This window comes from Microcaecilia unicolor, chromosome 3 (genome assembly GCF_901765095.1).
Source record: "Microcaecilia unicolor chromosome 3, aMicUni1.1, whole genome shotgun sequence".
Taxonomy (NCBI): Eukaryota; Metazoa; Chordata; class Amphibia; order Gymnophiona; family Siphonopidae; genus Microcaecilia; species Microcaecilia unicolor.
This window is the reverse complement of record NC_044033.1, coordinates 172,784,241-172,803,271: the sequence shown is the minus strand read 5'-3', so window position 1 is coordinate 172,803,271 and position 19,031 is coordinate 172,784,241. Positions and strand designations below refer to the sequence as shown.

The window sequence follows — 19,031 nt, the reverse complement described above, 5'->3', positions numbered from 1 at the left end:
GTTGTGTCCATCTACCAGCAGGTGGAGATAGAGAGCAAACTTTTGCCTCCCTATATGTGGTCATGTGCTGCCGGAAACTCCTCAGTATGTCGATATCAAAGCTCCATCCGCAGGACTCACCACTTAAGAGAATTACACCCACGAAGGGACACTCTGCCCAGCTCACCACCGCCGAAACGGGGGAGGGGAATTAACCCAGCTCATCCCCACACAAGTGGGGGAGGGGAATCCGTCCAGCTCATCCCCGCGGAGCGGGGGAGGGACACCACACCCACCGATGCGGGGGGATCTGGCTTATCCTGCAACCGCAACCGCGGGAGGAGCTGACTGACCCTAACACCGCCGAAGCGGGAGGGGTACAAAGCTGCCCTACAGCCGCACGAAGCGGGAGGGAGTGCCGGCAGAATTTAAATCTCAATCCAGCCCCGTAAAACGGAGGGGAGAGGAATGCAGCAGCTCACTGTAACACAAACTCGTCTCAACTCTTGAAGAATCCAAGTGAAAGAAGAACTTGAACACGAAGTCCTCCTGAAGTAACTGAAGGCTAAACTTGAACCTAAAATTCAACCAGAATATAAACAGTACAGATATCTGGGAGGGGCTATGGATTGATCAGCTATGATTAATGGAAAGAAAATTATCAGGTATGATACATAATTTTACCTTCCATATCATCAAGCTGATCAATCCATAGACTGGTGGGATGTACCGAAGCAGTACTCACCCAGGGCGGGACATAGAAATCCCTGACCGCAACACTGAAGCTCCAAACCGGGCCTCCGCCCGAGCAGCCACAGTCAAGCGGTAATGCCTGGCAAAGGTATGGGCCTTCCCCGCGGCCACCTAAGCCGCTGCAATGGCTTCCTTGCCCATCTTGCCACTGTAGGCTTAGAATCCTGCAGACCCTTACGAGGACCTGGAAACAGGACAAACAGATGATCCGATTTCCGGAAATCATTGGTCACTTCCAAGTATCTGATGATGACTCGTCTCACATCCAGAAATTGAGAGCAGAGTATTCCTCTGGGTAGACCTCCCTACAAAAGGAAGGGAGACAGAGCTGCTGCATCACATGGAAGCGAAAAACAATCTTGGGCAGGAAGGAAGGCACTGTGCGAATAGTCACTCCTGCCTCAGTGAACTGCAGAAAAAGCTCTCGACATGAGAGTGCCTGGAGCTCGGAAACTCTTCTGGCTGAAGAGGTAGCCACCAAAAAGACTGCTTTCAACGTCAGGTCTTTCAGAGATGCCCTCGACAAGGGTTCAAAAGGCGGCTTCTGCAATGCTCTTAGCACCAGGTTGAGATTCCACGCAGGCACCACTGAGTGCAGAGGAAGGTGCAGGTGATTAACTCCCTTGAGAAAGCGCACCACATCTGGCTGCGAAGCCAGGGAAGCACCCTTCAGGCGGCCCCTGAAGCAAGCCAGAGCCGCTACCTGGACTTTAAGGGAACTGAGCGACAGGCCTTTCTCCAGACCTTCTTGCAGGAACGCCAACACTGAAGAAATTGGAGCAGTGAAGGGAGAAAGTGAGCCTGCTTCACACCACGCTGCAAAGATATGCCAAACCCTGGCGTAAGCAGTAGAAGTAGAGCGCTTCCTCGCTCTCAGCATAGTGGCGATGACCTTGTCTGAGAAGTCCTTCTTTCTCAGACGCTGCCGCTCAATAGCCAGGCCGTAAGACCAAAGGGGGAGGGATCCTCCATCACCACGGGACCCTGATGTAACAGGCCCTGCTCCACTGGCAGCCGCAGAGGATCGCCGACTGAGAGCCTGATCAAGTCCGCATACCAGGGACGTCTGGGCCAATCCGGACCCACCAGGATTACCCTGCCGGGATGCTTTGCCACCCGGTCTAGCACCCTGCCCAACATGGGCCAGGGCGGGAACACATAGAGAAGCTCTTGTGTCGGCCACCGTTGGAGAAGAGCATCTACTCCCAGGGATCGAGGGTCCCGTCCTCTGCTGAAAAAGCGCGGCACTTGGCAATCGGCCGATGACGCTATCAGATCTAGGCTCGGCTGGCCCCAGCGCTTCGTGATGCCCAAGAACGCCTGAGCAGATAGCTGCCACTCTCCGGGCTCCAAGGTATGGCGACTGAGAAAGTCCGCCTTGACATTCATGACTCCGGCAATGTGGGCCGCTGACAGCTGTTCCAGGTTCGCTTCCACCCACTGGCATAGATTCATGGCCTCCTTGGCTAGAGGGGCGCTCTTGGTACCTCCCTGGCGGTTGACATAGGCCACAGCCGTGGCATTGTCCGACAGGACCCGTACAGGCTTCAACACCAGTACCGGGATGAACTCCAACCACACCAACCGAATGGCTCTGAGTTCCAGGAGGTTGATAGACCACTTGCCTCTGCAGGAGACAAGAGCCCCTGCGCTGTCCTTCCCAAGCAGTGGGCTCCCCAGCCCATCAAAGAGGCGTTTGTCGTGACGACAATCTACTCCGGGGTCACCAGAGGCATTCCTGCAGACAACTTGTCTGTCTGCGTCCACCAGCTCAGCGCCTTGCGCACTGCTGGGTCCAAGGGAAGGCGCACAGCATAATCCTCCGACATCGGAGTCCAGCGCAGCAGCAGAGATTGTTGTAGTGGTCTCATATGAGCCCTGGCCCAGGGCACCACTTCCATTGTGGCCGTCATAGAGCCCAACAGCTGCACGTAGTCCCAAGCCCGAATAGGAGAGGCTACTAGGAACTAGTCCACCTGAGCCTGAAACTTGACAATCCGATTGTCTGGCAGGAACACTCTGCCCACTTGGGTGTCGAATCGAACTCCCAGATACTCCAGGGACTGAGTCGGGCGCAGCTGGCTTTACTCCCAGTTGATGATCCACCCCAGGGAGCTCAAAAGAGCAACCACCCGGTTCACAGCTTTGCCGCACTCTGCATAAGAGGGGGCTTGGATCAACCAGTCGTCCAGATAAGGATGGACTTGAACTCCTTCCTTCCTCAGGAAGGCCGCGAAGACCACCATTACTTTGGAGAAGGTCCGCGGAGCAGTAGCCAACCCGAACGGGAGGGCTCTGAACTGGAAGTGTCGGCCCATTACTGCAAAACGCAGAAAGCGTTGATGAGGAGGCCAGATGGGAATATGCAAGTACGCTTCCTTGATGTCCAAGGATGCCAGGAACTCTCCTGCCTTCACTGCCGCTATAACAGGGCGGAGGGTCTCCTGCGAAAGTGCCGAACTTTCAAGGCCCAATTGACCCCTTTGAGGTCGAGGATAGGCCGTACAGAACCTCCTTTCTTTGGAATCACAAAGAAAAAGGAGTAACATCCCTTGCCAAGCTGATTTTCTGGCACCGGAACGACCGCCCCCAGGCGGATCAGATTGTTCAAGGTCTGCTGCACTACCACAGCTTGACCGGAGACTTGCAGGGAGAGAGTACAAACCCGTCTTTTAAGGGTCGGCAGAACTCTAGCTTGTAGCCGTCTCTGATGACTTCCAGCGCCCAAGCGTCTGAAGTTATTGTGGTCCACTCGCCCATAAACGAGGACAGCAGTCCTCCAATCTGCACTGGGGCGTGGACCAAGGCCCCGTCATTGGGTACGAGACCCTGGGGGAGGACTGGAGGGAGCACCTCCGGGACGGCGGTCTCTGCGAAAGGAATGCTGCTTGGGGGAGAAGTTCCTCTTGAAGGAAGAGGGGGCAGAGGAGCCCGACCTGTCCGAGCGGTACCGACGGGTTTCCTGAAACCGTCCTCTGGAGGTACCAGGGCGAGTACTAGCCCGAGCCCTGACCTCTGGTAACTTCTTGCCCTTAGACGTGCCGAGATCGGTCACGATTTTGTCCAGCTCGACCCCAAAGAGCAGCTTGCCTTTAAAAGGCAATCTAGCCAGGCGGGATTTAGAGGCGTGGTCAGCAGACCAATGTTTCAGCCAAAGCCACCGCCGCGCAGAGATTGTCTGAGCCATGCCTTTCGCTGAGGCCCTCAAGACATCATACAGCAAGTCTGCCAAATAGGCTAAGCCCGATTCCAGGGCCGGCCAATCAGCCCTCAAGGAAAGATCCGAGGGGAAAGCCCGCTGCACCATAGTCAGGCACGCCCTGGCCACATAGGAGCCGCAAATTGAGGCCTGCAAACTTAAAGCAGCTGCCTCAAAGGACGACCTTAAGGCCGCCTCCAATCTTCTGTCTTGGGCGTCCTTTAGGGCCGTGCCACCTTCCACCGGCAACGCCGTTTTCTTAGTCACCGCAGTGATTAAAGAATCCACGGTAGGCCACAGATAGGCCTCACGTTCCCTTGCAGTCAAAGGATAGAGGCGGGACATAGCCCTAGCCACTTTAAGGCTCGCTTCCGGGACATCCCATTGAGCCGCAATTAAGGTGTGCATGGCATCATGCACGTGGAAGGTTCTAGGCGGGCGCTTCGTCCCCAGCATAATGGCAGAGCCAACAGGGGCTGAGGGAGAGATGTCCTCCGGAGAGGAAATCTTCAAAGTGTCCATGGCCTGTACCAACAGGTTGGACAAATCCTCTGAGCTAAAAAGCCGCGCTGCAGAGGGGTCATCCGCTCCATCCGAGCGGGGATCCGTCTCCTCCAAGGAATCCGCAAAGGACCGTTGGGAGACCTCAGATACGCTGCCCTCATCTACATCGGAGGAGACAAAGTCCTCCAAGGCCTGGGAATCAACCCGAGGGCGTTTACCTCTGGGAACCTCAACCTCTTTACCAGACGAGGGAGCAGGGGCAGCGTTTTGCATAAGGAAGGCCTGATGCAGCAGCAAAACAAACTCGGGGGAGAAACCCCCCAGACTGTGTACTTCCGCAGCCTGGGCAACAGCCCTAGACGCACCCTCAACCGGCGCTCACAAGAGCGGGGGAGAGACATGCTGCGCATCCAAAATGGCGTCCGGCGCGACACTCCGCGAAGGAGCCGCGCGGGAAGAACGGCGTTTAACTTTAGCCGCTTTTGTGCCGTCGCCCAAATTAAGGGCATTCATGGCATTAATGTCTCCAACCTCAAGGGCGGCCCAAGAAGAAGCCGTCCGAGCCGCGTGGCCGGCCAAGATGGCGGAGGCGAGGAGCGGGGGATGGGCGTTTATGGCGGGAAAAATCGCCACGCCGGAGGAAGGACCGGGACATTCATCGGCCACGAAACTGTCACCCAACAAGGGCGAATCAGGCTTTAAGACCCCCGCATCCCCTCTAGAAGCACCCAAGCGATCCGGGGAGCGACTCTTTACGCCCTCGCCCTCCGACGCCATATGCCACGTGGAGATAAATCGGGGAACCCCCTGCCCGCTATAAAAAGGTAAAAATTACCTGCTGTCCGCTCCGAGCTGTAACGACCTGGTGTCCCAGTGAGTAGCTGCAATAAACGTTTAAATAAACGTCGAAATAAACGCCTTTAAGGACGTTCAAAAATTTTTTTTTTTTTTAACGGAGCCAGCGGGATGGGGGAAAAAAGGAGGGACCTGGCACCACCAGGTTTGCACTTGCTCAAAAGAGCCCTCAACCCCAGGTACTCAACAAAACCTAAAAATTAGGCTTGGAGGCCTAGCCAGAGCTGCTGCTGTGTGTGACCACCACCTGCTGAGATAGAGAACATACTGAGGAGTTTCCGGCAGCACATGACCACATATAGGGAGGCAAAAGTTTGCTCTCTATCTCCACCTGCTGGTAGATGGACACAACCCACCAGTCTATGGATTGATCAGCTTGATGATATGGAACATTTATTGCTTTTTTTCTTTTTGTAGCGGCCGCTGCTGCTCAACAGGAGAACGAAGCAGCAGCGGCCGGATAGCGTTACCAGTGACAGCTGCGGGTGGCGAGGGGGTTGATGTGCCCCCGGGGGGGGGGGGGGCTTGGGTGATGTGCCGGGGGGGTTGATGCACTGAGGGTGGCGATGGCGGGTTGGCGGCGGGAGGGTTGGCGGCAGGGGGGGTGCAAGTTGGTGGTGTTGGCGGCAGCAGGGTCGGCAGCTTTCGTTGAGTGCTGGTGGGTTGGCTGGAGCGGGAGTGAGAGGGGTGTTGTGAGTGGCTAAGTGACGTATTGTGCGGGGAGCGGAGCTGAGTGCAGCTGTGAGGTTACGAACACTACAGGGCTTCACTTGGATGGAGGCAGCTTCAGAACATTGGAGTTGCGAATTATGTGTGGGTGGGGCGGGGCTGAGGGGGGGTCTATGACTGGTACCGAGAGCCTACGAACACTACAGGGCTTCATGGCTTGAGCTTCAGAACGTTGGAGGTGGGAATTATTTATATAGATTTAGGGCTTCTTTTTCAAAGTGGCGCTATTGATAGCAATACGCAGAATGCAAAGAAGGCCATTCGATTCCCATGGGCTTCTTTGCATTCATGCACACTAGTCAGTAGTTCTGCTTTGCAAGGAACCCTTAGTCTCTGTAGTAATTCCTTTGTGACTTTTTCCATTCCCTGTTTGCTTTAACAAGTTTATACTTGTGTTTATTGTTACTAAATATAATAAAAATAAAGTAAAAAAAAAGTAAAACTAGAAATAAATAAGATAAAATCTCTTTCACAGAACATAGCAGGTATATATCCTAACAACTCTACAAAAGCAGACTGAAAGAGGTCAGCAACAAGTGGGAAATCACACAAGTGCATAGTAGAGCTTCTCAAAGTATCCAGATTTATTGAAGTTGGCCAAGTTTCTCTACTCAGGCTTCATCAGATGATGTCATCCTATCATCCATCTCTGAGGCTTGTTATCCTGCTTGTCCTCAGAGTAATTAAGGATATCCTGAAAATTTGACCTGCTTGTGGCTCTTGAGGACCATCAGTGAATACCATTGCACTAGCAATTCGAAATCAAGCAAAAGATTTACAAAAAAGCCAGCTCTTAGGTTTCACAAAGGAAATTACTGAGAAACCTATTAACCCTAGCTAGAAAGCTTCTATTAAAATAGGAGGGAAAATGAAGATGAAAAGGAATACTTTTCCATAAAAAATTAACACCTGTTAAAACTTTTATCATGAAAACTGATATGGGTCTGTGCCCAGAAACTAGAACCATGACATAAAGCCATTGGCATTTGGGCTTGAAACTGAGGTCATTTTACTAAAGTTTAGCGCACGCTAGATGCTGCGCATCCTATTTTATTCTTATGGGTTACATGGCACGTAGCACTTGCCACAAGTAAAAAATAGAGCGTTGAGAAGCTCGAGCTGCGCCTCAGTGTGCATGCGCCAGTGCCTTTCCGCCTGCCTCACGAATGCGGAGCTTCAGTTTCACTTTTTCCCACATCAGAAGCTACTGATTTTTGTGGTGGCTCCTCAAATGCCTGATCAGAGCATTTTTCGAATTTTGCAGTGCCTTCGCGGTTTGTTCCTACCAGTTCTTCTTCTTCTTTTGTTCTTTTTAAAAAAAAAATCCCTTATTTCTTTAGTATTCTTTTTGCCCGCGTTTAAGTTTCCTATATTTTTTGACGCTGGCCGTTTTCAGGCCTGCCTGGTCGGGCTATTCTTTTTTGTGCCTCTTTCCCCTTTTTCAGGCATCATCGCGTCTTTTGATGGGAAAATTAGGTTCTTACCTTGGTAATTTTCTTTCCTTTAGTCACAGCAGATGAATCCATTACGAATGGGTTGTGTCCACCTAGCAGCAGGGGGAGATAGAGAACACTGAAAACCATAGTGCCTCTAGGATGGCTAGCTGCATCTGCCTCTCAGTATTTTGAAGCTTCCAAAACAGTGTTAAACCGCAAAGTAGCATAACACGAACTTTCCTCATAGTGAACGAACGCCCAGAACAGGAGCAATAACACAAAGGAGGGATGAACTCAACCTCCTGTAGTAGAACAGAAATCCTGAAGACTGTTTTCCAACTTCTCCCAATGAGGGAACATGTCTGCAGGAAAAACTGAACACAAAACAGAGTCAATCAGGGAGGGATCATGGATTCATCTGCTGTGACTAAAGGAAAGAAAATTACCAAGGTAAGAACCTAATTTCCCTCCCTTGTCATCAGCAGCAGATGAGTCCATTATGAATGGGAAGTATCAAAGCAATCCCTAGATAGGGCGGGAACAAGCCACACCACGCACAAGCACTTGTGCTCCAAAAAGCGCGTCCCTCCTGGCAGCCACATCCAGCCTGTAATGACGGGCAAAAGAGAGCTTAGAAGCCCAAGTAGCTGCACTACATATCTCTTGAAGAGAGAGTGCTCCTGTCTCAGCCCAAGAGGAAGAAAGCGCTCTTGTGGAATATGCCGTAAAGGCGTCAGGCGGAGGCCGGCCAAATAGCAGATATGCAGAAAAAATGGCTTCCTTAAGCCAACGGGCTACAGTGGCTTTAGACGCTGGAGACCCTCTGCGAGGACCTGACAACAATACAAAAATGTGATCAGAGGCCCTGAAAGCACTAGACATCTGCAGATACTGCAACAGAGCCCTGAGCACATCCAGAAGGTGCAACTGCCCAAAAGATTCCAGAAACTCCTCCCTAGTAAAGGAGGGCAGATAAATAGGCTGGTTTAGGTGAAACGCTGAAACCACCTTAGGCAGGAAGGAAGGCACAGTACGTACCGTTACTCTGGACTCTGAGAATTGCAGAAATGGGTCTCGACAGGACAGCGCCTGAAGCTCAGACACCTGTCTCGCCGATGTAATAGCCACCAAAAAGGCTGTCTTTAGAGTCACATCCTTCTCCGAAGCTCGCCTCAGCGGCTCGAAGGGCAAACACTGAAGAGCCTTTAATACTAGCCCCAGGTTCCAAGCTGGACAAGTGGCCCGCACGGGAGGCCGGAGCCAAAGCACCCCTCTAAGAAACCGTGCAATGTCCGGATGCCCAGCCAGGGAGAGGCCAGCGACCTTCCCCCCAAAACATGCCAAGGCTGCCACTTGAACACGCAGGGAATTATAGGCCAAGCCTTTTTGTATACCATCCTGCAAAAAGTCAAGTATCAGCGAGACAGAAGTCCGCATGGGTATGATCGCTTTAGAAACACACCAAGCCTCAAACTGCCGCCAGATCCGAACACAGGCAACGGAAGTGGAACGTTTGCGGGCCTGCAAGAGAGTGGAGATGACCTTGTTAGAATAGCCCTTGTCTCTCAATTGCGCCCTCTCAATAGCCATGCCGTAAGACCAAAGCGGCACGGATCCTCCATGGTCACCAGACCCTGCGTCAACAGGTTCGGTACCAGAGGCAAAGGAAGGGGAGCCTCCACCAGCATCCGCCGGAGGTCCGCATACCACGGCCGCCTGGGCCAATCCGAGACAATGAGGATCACCACTCCTTGATGCAGCCGAATTCGCAGGAGGAGTCGCCCTATTAAGGGCCAAGGAGGGAACACATACAGGAGGCCCTGGGGCCAGGGTTGAGCCAAGGCATCCAACCCCGCCGAGCGAGGATCTCTCCGTCTGCTGAAAAAGGACGGGACTTTGGCATTTGTGCTTGAGGCCATAAGATCTGCTACGGGCGTTCCCCATTTGGCACAGATCTGAAGGAACACTTCGTCTGCCAGTTCCCACTCCGCAGGGTCGATTTGATACCTGCTTAGAAAGTCGGCTTGCACGTTGCTCTGACCTGCTATGTGAGCTGCTGACAGAAGCTGCAGATGTTGCTCGGCCCAGTGGCATATCTGAGTGGCCTCTGCAGCCAGTGCTTGACACTGAGTGCCGCCTTGTCGATTTATGTAGGCCACTGCTGTCGTGTTGTCCGACAGAACTCTGACAGCCAGTCCCTCCAGAGTCATGTGAAAGGCCAGAAGAGCCTGGAATATCGCTCTCAGTTCCAAGTGATTGATGGACCACCCCGTTTCCTCGGGTGGCCACATACCCTGGGCATAGCTTCCCTGGCAATGTGCTCCCCAGCCCTGCAGGCTGGCATCCGTTACCACCAGGCACCAATCGGGAAGCGCTATCGGCATTCCTTGCTGCAGCATGCTGTCTGAGAGCCACCACTCCATACTGAGTCGGGCCGCAGGGAGCCACGTGAGTCTGCGTTGATAATCCTGGGACATAGGAGACCATCGTTGAGGCAGGGCAATCTGCAGAGGTCTCATGTGCGCTCTCGCCCATGGCACCACTTCCAAGGTGGCCATCATCGACCCCAACAGCTGGACAAAGTCCCAAGCTCGCGGGCGAGGCATCCTCAGGAGCAGACGGACCTGATTCTAAAGCTTGCACCGCCTTTGGTCGGGTAGAAAGACAAACCCTGAGGCTGTGTCGAACCGGACCCCCAAATATTCTAGAGATTGAGAGGGGGTCAGGTGACTTTTGGGTATATTGACGACCCAGCCTAGAGATTGCAGTACTGAGACCACTCTGGCTGTTACATGACGACTCTCTTCTGCAGAGTCCGCTCTGATGAGCTAGTCGTCAAGGTACGGGTGAACCCGGATACCCTCTTGCCTGAGAAAAGCAGCTACTACCACCATTACCTTGGAAAAGGTTCGGGGAGCTGTGGCGAGGCCAAAAGGCAAGGCCTGAAACTGGAAATGATTTCCCAACACTGCAAACCGGAGGAACCATTGGGCCGGGGGCCATATAGGAATGTGCAAGTAAGCTTCTTTTAGGTCCAGAGACGTGAAGAATTCTCCTGGCTGTACCGCCGCAATGACGGAGCACAGGGTTTCCATGTGAAAATGCCGCACTCTTAGTGACTTGTTGACTTTAAGTCGAGAATGGGCCGAAAAGACCCGCCTTTTTGCGGCACCACAAAATAAATGGACTAACGACCGCAGCCGTGTTCGGCAGGAGGCACAGGGATCACCGCTCCAAGGTGCAACAAGACTTGTAAGGTCTCCTCTACCGCCGCCCATTTGACGGCAGTACCGCATTGGGACTCCACAAACACGTCTCTCACCGGGGCACTGAATTCCAATCGGTAACCTTCTCTGATCAGGTCCAGGACCCACTGATCTGAGGTAATCTTGGTCCACTCCTCGAGAAAGAGGGAAAGGTGTCCTCCTACAGCTGTAAAGGAGGAGTGGACCGGCGTCCCATCATTGTGGAGGACGGCCCTGAACTCCTGGCCTTGAGCCTGCTGCTGCGGAGCGTTTGTCCGAGCGAAAGGAGTTCCTCTGCTGAAAGCGGGCACGTTGAGTAAACCCAGCAGAGTGCCCTGGGCGATACCTTCTAGCTTCACGGAAGCAAGGTCTGGAGGAGGAGGGAACCACTTGACCCTTGGAAGAAGGCCGCGGCCTATCCTCAGGTAACCACTGGGGTTTAGCATCCCCCAGGTCTTTAACAATCTTCTCCAACTCCTCTCCAAATAACAGAAGGCCCCAAAAGGGCAACTTCACCAGCCTTTGCTTAGAGGCCATGTCAGCCGCCCAATACCGTAGCCATAGAAGGCGGCGGGTGGACACCGCCACAGATATCTGTTTAGCCGAAGCTCTGACCAGATCATAGAGGGCGTCAGCTAAAAATGACAAGGCCAACTCCATGTGCAGTGCAACCTCAGCGAGAGACTCCGCACCATCCACGGGCTGTTCCACTGTCTGTTGTAGCCAAGAGAGGCAGGCTCGAGCAGCATAAGAACTGCAAACAGACGCCCTTAAGGCTAGGCCCGAAATCTCAAAGGAACGTTTTAGCGCTGCTTCCAGCCACCAGACCTGAATGTCCTTCAGGGCGACCCCTCCCTCTACTGGGAGGGTGGTCTTTTTTGTCACCGCCGTGACTAAGGCATCCACTTTAGGCATCCCAAAACGGGCTAAGTGCTCCTCACTCAGAGCGTAAAGATGCCCCATCGCCCTGGCCACTTTCAAGGGCCCCTCGGGGTCAGCCCATTGAGCAGAAATAAGCTCTTGGATGGAGTCATGCAAAGGAAAGGCACGAGCAGGCTTCTTAGTACTCGCCATCCTCGGATTGCCAGAGGAGGCCTTGCCTTGAACAGGGTCATCAATAGATAGGGCCTGTAAGGCATCAGAGATAAGTGCTGGCAGCTCATCGTGGTGGAAAATCCGAACCGCAGTGGGATCATCCAGATCCAGTGGCAAACCGACTCCTTCCTCTGGCTCTTCAGACCACGAAGGCCTGCCTGATCCCTCAGAGTCCCCACAGCCCGAACACGGGGGGGGGGGGGGGGGTGTGTGCCACTCTCTGACGGGGAATTTACCCATCTATGCTTAGCGTGCATCCAACGCTCAGGGGCATCCACGTCTGGTATTAGCCCCAGGCCATCATCAGTCGGAGGGGACCAGGTAGCAACGCAGTGTCAGACAACTGCGGCAGAGCTCTTTTCAGCATGAAGGCTTTATGTAAATTAAGCACAAACTCGGGGGAGAAAAACTCACCCTGAACTCCCGTCTCCGAATTAGGAGCCACGGGGAATGGAGCTCCTCTGGTAGCCTTGGCCCGAGGCGCCCCTCTGCTCTCAGACTCCTCTGCAACCGCGGGGGTCGAGCCATGCGGTGCTTCCAAGATGGCACCCGCTGCCAGCTCCATCGAGCGAGAAGAATCATTGCTCGCCATGCTCGTACTGGCTCTACCGTCTAAACAGCACGTTTTACAGAGCCCCGCTGCTGATCTGCGCTTGCCACAACAGGAACAGCGCTTAACTCCCTCAGCAGCCATCGCCGAAAAACGGTAGACTAAAATTCAAAATGGCAGCTTCGCGCCAAAATCGCCCCGATCGGAACGCCGTCCGCGGGCCCTCCCCGGAGGAGCTGAGAATCGCTCTTACCTCAAAGGACTGAGTCCACGAGCTCCAGTCATGCTGCACAGTCAGGAAAAGCCTCAGAAATAGCAGCACTGAAAAGCATGTTTTTTTTAACGCTGTGAGGAACGTTGAAGGCAAACAGCTACAGAGGTACTCCGGTGGCAGAAGAGGGTGGGAAAGGCAGGGAAAGGGCAAACCTACATGCCTGCATCCACACAGAGGGAAGGGTAAGGCAGGGAAAGGGCAAACCTATGTGCCTTTAAAGTGGGCTCCACATAGCCACAACACCCCTGCTACAACTGGCAAAAGCACAAGAGCCACCCCAGGCAGAATCTTCAAGGAGCTGAACTAGCTGCGTCCAACCCTGTTGGGAGATAGAGAAATACTGAGAGGCAGATGGAGCTAGCCGTCCTAGAGGCACTATGGTTTTCAGTGTTCTCTATCTCCCCCTGCTGGTAGGTGGACACAACCCATTTGTAATGGATTCATCTGATGACAAGGAATTGGCCGCTGTGGATTTTCCTTCCATGTCCATGATGACTACCAGTGGCTTCAAGAGTTGTACTCAGTGCAGCAGGACCATCTTGGGGAAAGACACCCATTCTTGGTGTATTCAGTGCCTTGGGCCTGACCACAGCCCAGCCAACTGTGTCCCTTGCCTTTGTATGAAAAAGAGGACTCAGGTTTCCTGAAAGGCTCAACGCGCAAAGATTTTTGGAGCCCGGTCCGGTCCCTCGACATCAAGGTCAGAGGTGTCGGCATCAACGTAGAGCGTCGCACTGACATCAGGAGCCCAGGTAGGATGGACACTGGGAGCAGTGAGGCATTGAGTGGGTCTCCAACTGTCTTGAGGCCTTCTGCTATGCAGGCCCCCTTGGGACTGCCCATTGATGGACCCGACCCCGAGGCGACAGGAGGATTCAACGTCATCCTTGTCGGCACAGAGGAGCATGGGTGACGTGCACGTGCATCGGACGAAGGCCAAGAAACACTGACACCGATCTCCTTTGATGCATGGTGCCGGGAGCTCCGGGGCATTGAGGGATTCGGCACTCAAGAAGCATTGACACCAGGAGGACCGATCCCCCTCTATCCAGGAGGTGCCAAAGTGAGAGTCTCCAAGAAGCTGAGATCCTGCTCCTGCAAGGGCCAAAGCGATTCTGCAGCTTGCACCTCAGCCAATGCCACAGTCTTACTACTACTACTAATCTTTTCTATAGTGCTACTAGACGTACACAGAACTGTACACCTTATATACAGGTACTTTCTTTGTCCCTGGGAGGCTCACAATCTAAGTTATTTTTGTATCTGGGGCAATGGAGGGTTAAGTGACTTACCCAAGGTCACAAGGGACTGCAGTGGGAATTGAACCCAGATTGCCAGGATCAAAGCCTGCTGCACTAACCATCAAGCTACTCCTCCACTCCTCCAGTCTTTCCCGATGGCAGCTTTCGATGAGGGCATCAGGTCCTTGTTCCCTGAGCTTCTGGATGGCCTAATGCCTTATGTGTTGGTACAGGGGGTGTTTGCACCTACCATACCTCCCGCTGCAGCCCCACTTGGCCCTCAGCCAGCGGAATGTTCTCTGATGCCGGCGCTGCTTGCAGCACCGGTGTCGACTGCCACCCACGCTGGCACTCCCTCACTTTGGCAGAGAAAGCTTCACCGGAGACAAGATGGGAGCCAGTTTCTTGACACTGCTCTTGAGGACATGGGTCCTTGGCATTGAGGCAGACCCGGTCTCAAACATCCCTTAGGGAAGTGCTATCCAACACCGAGGAGGAGCACTCATGGGCATCAGAAGAAGATCCCCGGTACGTTTCCTCCAACGAGTCCTATGGGATTCCTTCTGAGCCCTCCCCTCCACCTGAGAGGAGATCGTCTCCACCTCTCTTTCACTTCTTTTGTAAGGGAAATGGCTGATGCCATTCCATTCCCCGTAGAAGTGGAGGATGAGCCCAGGGATAAGATGCTCGAGGTCCTGGACTACACCTCCCCTCCTAAGGAGGCAGTGATGGCTCCTCTCCACAAGGTACTCAAGGCAATCCTCATTAGGAACTGGGCGTCCCCTCTGTCTGTTCCTGTGGTTCCCAAGAAAATTGACTCCCAGTATTGGATCTGCGGGAAACCTGGAATGGTGAGGTCTCAGTTACCCCATGACTCCATGGTGGTGGACTCCGCTCTTAAGACAGCCAGGAGTACTAGTAACATAGTAGTTTTGTTCCAGGCTTCAGGCCCACGACAGACTAGCGTCAGATGCCTTCTTTCTACATTGGGGGACAGTATCCTCTGATACCTCTAGTGGGAAAGACTTTGTTGAAACTCAAGCAAGACTGCAAAACCATGATTCTGATTGCGCCATAATGGCCGCGGCACATATGTTTCCCTCTTCTTCTATAGTTATCCTCCAAAGAATCGTGGAGATTGGAGTGTTTTCCGACTCTCATCACACAGAACAAGGGGTTGCTTCTTCATCCAACCTCAAGTCTCTGACTCTCACGGCCTGGATGTTGAGAGCCTAGAATTTGCTTCTTTGGGTCTTTCAGATGGTGTCTCTTGAGTCTTGCTGGCTTCCAGGAAAGATGCTACTAAGAGGTTATTCTTTTAAATGGAGGAGGTTTGCCTTCTGGTGTGACAGCAAGGCCATAGATCCCCTTTCTTGACCTACACAGACCCTGCTTGATTATCTTCTACACTTATCAGCATCTAGTTTCAAGACCAACTCCATAAGTGTTCACCTTAGTGCAAGTACTGCCTATCATCAACGTGTAGATCACTGTCCTGGAGCTTCGGGCGATCTGGAGCGCTCTGAAGGCTTTCAGAGATCGGATGTCCCATCAAATTATTCTAATTCAAACAGACAATCAGGTTGCTATGTATTACACCAACAAGCAGGGGGGCACTGGATCTCGCCCTCTGTGTCAGGATGCCATCCAGATGTGGCATTGGGCTCACCAACACAGTATGTTTCTCCAAGCCACTTATGTGGCAGGCGTAAACAACAACCTGGCTGACAGGCTGAGCAAGATAATGCAACCTCACGAGTGGTCTCTAAATATGGGCATAGCCTGCAAGATATTCCGAGCGTGGGGCACCCCCTCGGTGGATCTTTTTACCACTCAGTCCAATCACAAGGTCCCTCAGTTTTGTTCCAGGCTTCAGGCCCACGACAGACTAGCGTCAGATGCCTTCTTTCTACATTGGGGGACAGTATCCTCTGATACCTCTAGTGGGAAAGACTTTGTTGAAACTCAAGCAAGACTGCAAAACCATGATTCTGATTGCGCCATAATGGCCGCAGCACATATGTTTCCCTCTTCTTCTGTAGTTATCCTCCAAAGAATTGTGGAGATTGGAGTGTTTTCCAACTCTCATCACACAGAACGAGGGGTTGCTTCTTCATCCAACCTCCAGTCTCTGGCTCTTACGGCCTGGATGTTGAGAGCCTAGAATTTGCTTCCTTGGATCTTTCAGAGGATGTCTCTTGAGTCTTGCTGCATTTAGAAGGTAAGCCTATCTATGGACAGCCTCTAGTTGTTCACTGCATGAGAGGTTTCCTTTTGTCAAAGTCCCCTGTCAAACCTCCAACAGTGTCATGGGATCTCAACGTTGTTCTCACTCAGTTGATGAAAGCTCCTTTTCAGTCACTGAATTCCTGCCATCTGAAGTACTTGACCGGCTCTTGGTGGCTGCTTACTTCAGCTTGTAGGGTCAGTGAGCTTAAGGCCTTAATAGTGCATGCACCTTATACTAAGTTTCATCACAACAGAATAGCCCTCTGCACGTACCCTAAGTCCCTGCCGAAGGTGGTGTCAGAGTTCCATCTGAACCAGTCGATTGTCTTGCCAACATTCTTTCCCTGACCTCATGCCCATCCTGGTGAAAGCAGCTTGCACACCTTGGACTGCAAGAGATTATTGGCCTTTTACATGGAGTAGACGAAGCCCTTCAGACAGTCCGCCCAGCTTTTTCTTTCATCTGATCCCAACAGGATGGGGGTCGCCATTGGGAAATGCACCATATCCAACTGGCTAGCAGACTACATCTCCTTCACTTATGCCCAGGCTGGGCTGACTTTGGAGGTCATGTCAGGGCTCATAATGTTATAGCCATGGCTGTGTCAGTAGCCCACCTGAAGTCAGCCTCCACTGAAGAGATTTGCAAGGCTGCGACGTCGTCTTCAGTCCACATTTCACTACTGCCTTGAGTAGGATACCTGATGCGAAAGTCGGTTTGGGCAGTGAGTGTTGCAGAATCTGTTTGGGGTTTAGAATCCAACTCCACCCTCCAAGGCCCGTTTTATTCTTTTCCAGGCTGCACTCTCGTCTAGTTTGTATATAGTTTCAGGTTAATCTGCGTTAAGTCCTCGCCGTTGCGAGGCCCAAATGACCAATATTTGTTATTTTGGGTGAGCCTGGATGCTAGGGATTTCTCATCTGTGAGAATAAGCAAGCCTGCTTGTCCTTTAAGAAAGTGAAGATACTTACCTGTAGCAGGTATTCTCTGAGGACAAACAGGCTTCTTATTCTCACTATCCTGCCCACCTCCCATTGAAGTTGTCTTTTTTATATTTTCATTTAGTTTTTTAGCTTTTGTATTAAACTGAAGCTCCCATTTGCACAGCGGGCGGGAAGGCACTGGCGCATACATGCTGAGGCACAGCTCACACTTCTCAAAGCTCTTATCTTTTACTGTGGCAATTCTGCCTGGCCGGGCGACGCGGGAATGGCGTCTACCCATCTGTGAGAATAAGAAGCCTGCTGTCCTCAGAGAATACCTGCTACAGGTAAGTATCTTTGCTTTATATTTGTCTCCCCTGAACTAACCCCATCTCCAGAGCAATTGCTAAAGTTCACTGTTAAAGTCCATGGACTGTTATACATGCAGACTTCTACAAAGGAGGCCATAATAATAATGCCCTTTCTGGTAGGTAAAAGAATAGTTCACCTTTGGAAAGGGTTTGATTATCTCCCTCTTAATTATTTTTTTAAAAAAAACCTTCTTTCAAACAAGTATACATGCTAGGTAGAAGAAAATTTCACCCTGGAAAAGATTTATCTCCCTTTTAATACCGTAAAAAAAAAAAAAAGACTTCTTTCAAACAAGTATACATGCTAGGTAGAAGAACATTTCACCCTGGAAAAGATTTATCTCCCTTTTAATACCGTAAAAAAAAAAAAAGACTTCTTTCAAAGAAGTATATGTGCTAGAACAGTGTTTCCCAAGTCCAGTCCTGCAGTACCCCTTGCCAGTTAGGTTTTCAGGATATCCACAATGAATATGCATGAACTTGATTTGCAAACACTGTCTCCATTATATTCAAATCTCTTTCATGCATATTCATTATGGATATCCTGAAAATCTGACTGGCAAAGGGTACTCCAGGGTTGGACTTGGGAAACACTGTGCTAGAAAAAGACACATCCCAGCTGATATTTAAAACCATTTAACTGGCCAGGAATGGCTCCTGGCCAGTTAAATGGCACTTAACCAGCTATTTGCCAATATTCAACGGGAGATAGTCAGCTATAGCTTGCTAAATATTGCCAGTTAGTGTTTAGCAGATAGCTGATTATATCGCATGATATAACTGGCTATCTGCCGATATTCAGCGAATTTCTGGCTATGTTTAGTGGCCAAATTAGGCCGCCCAAATAGCAGGCCTATCTTTGGTCAGTTTCAACTTAATTGGCCAGCAGTGAATATCGACTTGGCTGGATAAGCTGAAACTGGCCAAAAACCACACAGATGGTCAATGGTGGTCACTGGAAATGGCCCGGAATTGAATATTGTGGCTCAGCGCCGACTGCAGGAGACAGCCCTAATACCTCCTGCGGTCTGAATATCAGCCCCATCATGTATATTTTCACTATCTCTGCTGACTTACTTGTGGTTTCCCCAACTTGAACTGTGCTCATGTCCTTCACCAAACCATTGATACTGGTAGATGGGGCACAAGAAGAGATGGCCCGAGGCGGTCGTTTCCCTGGGACCTTCACAGTAGTCTTCAGAAGATCCATTTCTTTCCCGTGGTTACTGTGGATGTAATCCTGTAAGTGCAAGTACAGACAATAATACATAATCATAATCCTGACTCCACACATTTTGTAGCAGTTTTCAAATTGCCCATATACTTGTATTAAGCCAGTTATTTCTGTCATGCATATTCGCAGCTAACGTTCAAAGGAAAATTACGTGTGGAAATAGTGGCATTTACATCTGTACATTGCATACATGTGTAAATGTAATTTGAGAAAGCCACTATTTACATTTATAGATCCCTAAAATGCAGAGATTTCAAGGGGGCATGGTTTGGGCATACACATGTATTCAACCAAATTTCACAATAGGGTTTTCTATCAGCTCAGAGGTACACACACATTTTTAAGAAAAGTGCTCATTTTGGCCAGGGCTTTAAAAAAGGGATTAAGGGAGTAATTTCTGCTTAATTCTCTTA

The 19,031-nt window shown here is 51.4% G+C and overlaps 1 protein-coding gene across 1 annotated transcript in view; it reads right to left on the bottom strand.

Moving 5' to 3' along the window:
* AGAP2 (ArfGAP with GTPase domain, ankyrin repeat and PH domain 2) overlaps positions 1 to 19,031 on the bottom strand; it is a 503,122-nt gene that overhangs the window by 124,489 nt on the left and 359,602 nt on the right. Inside the window, exon 11 of the mRNA XM_030196588.1 lies at positions 18,462 to 18,624. Coding sequence (XP_030052448.1) covers positions 18,462 to 18,624 — 163 coding nt within the window. The remainder of the gene's footprint in view (positions 1 to 18,461; positions 18,625 to 19,031) is intronic.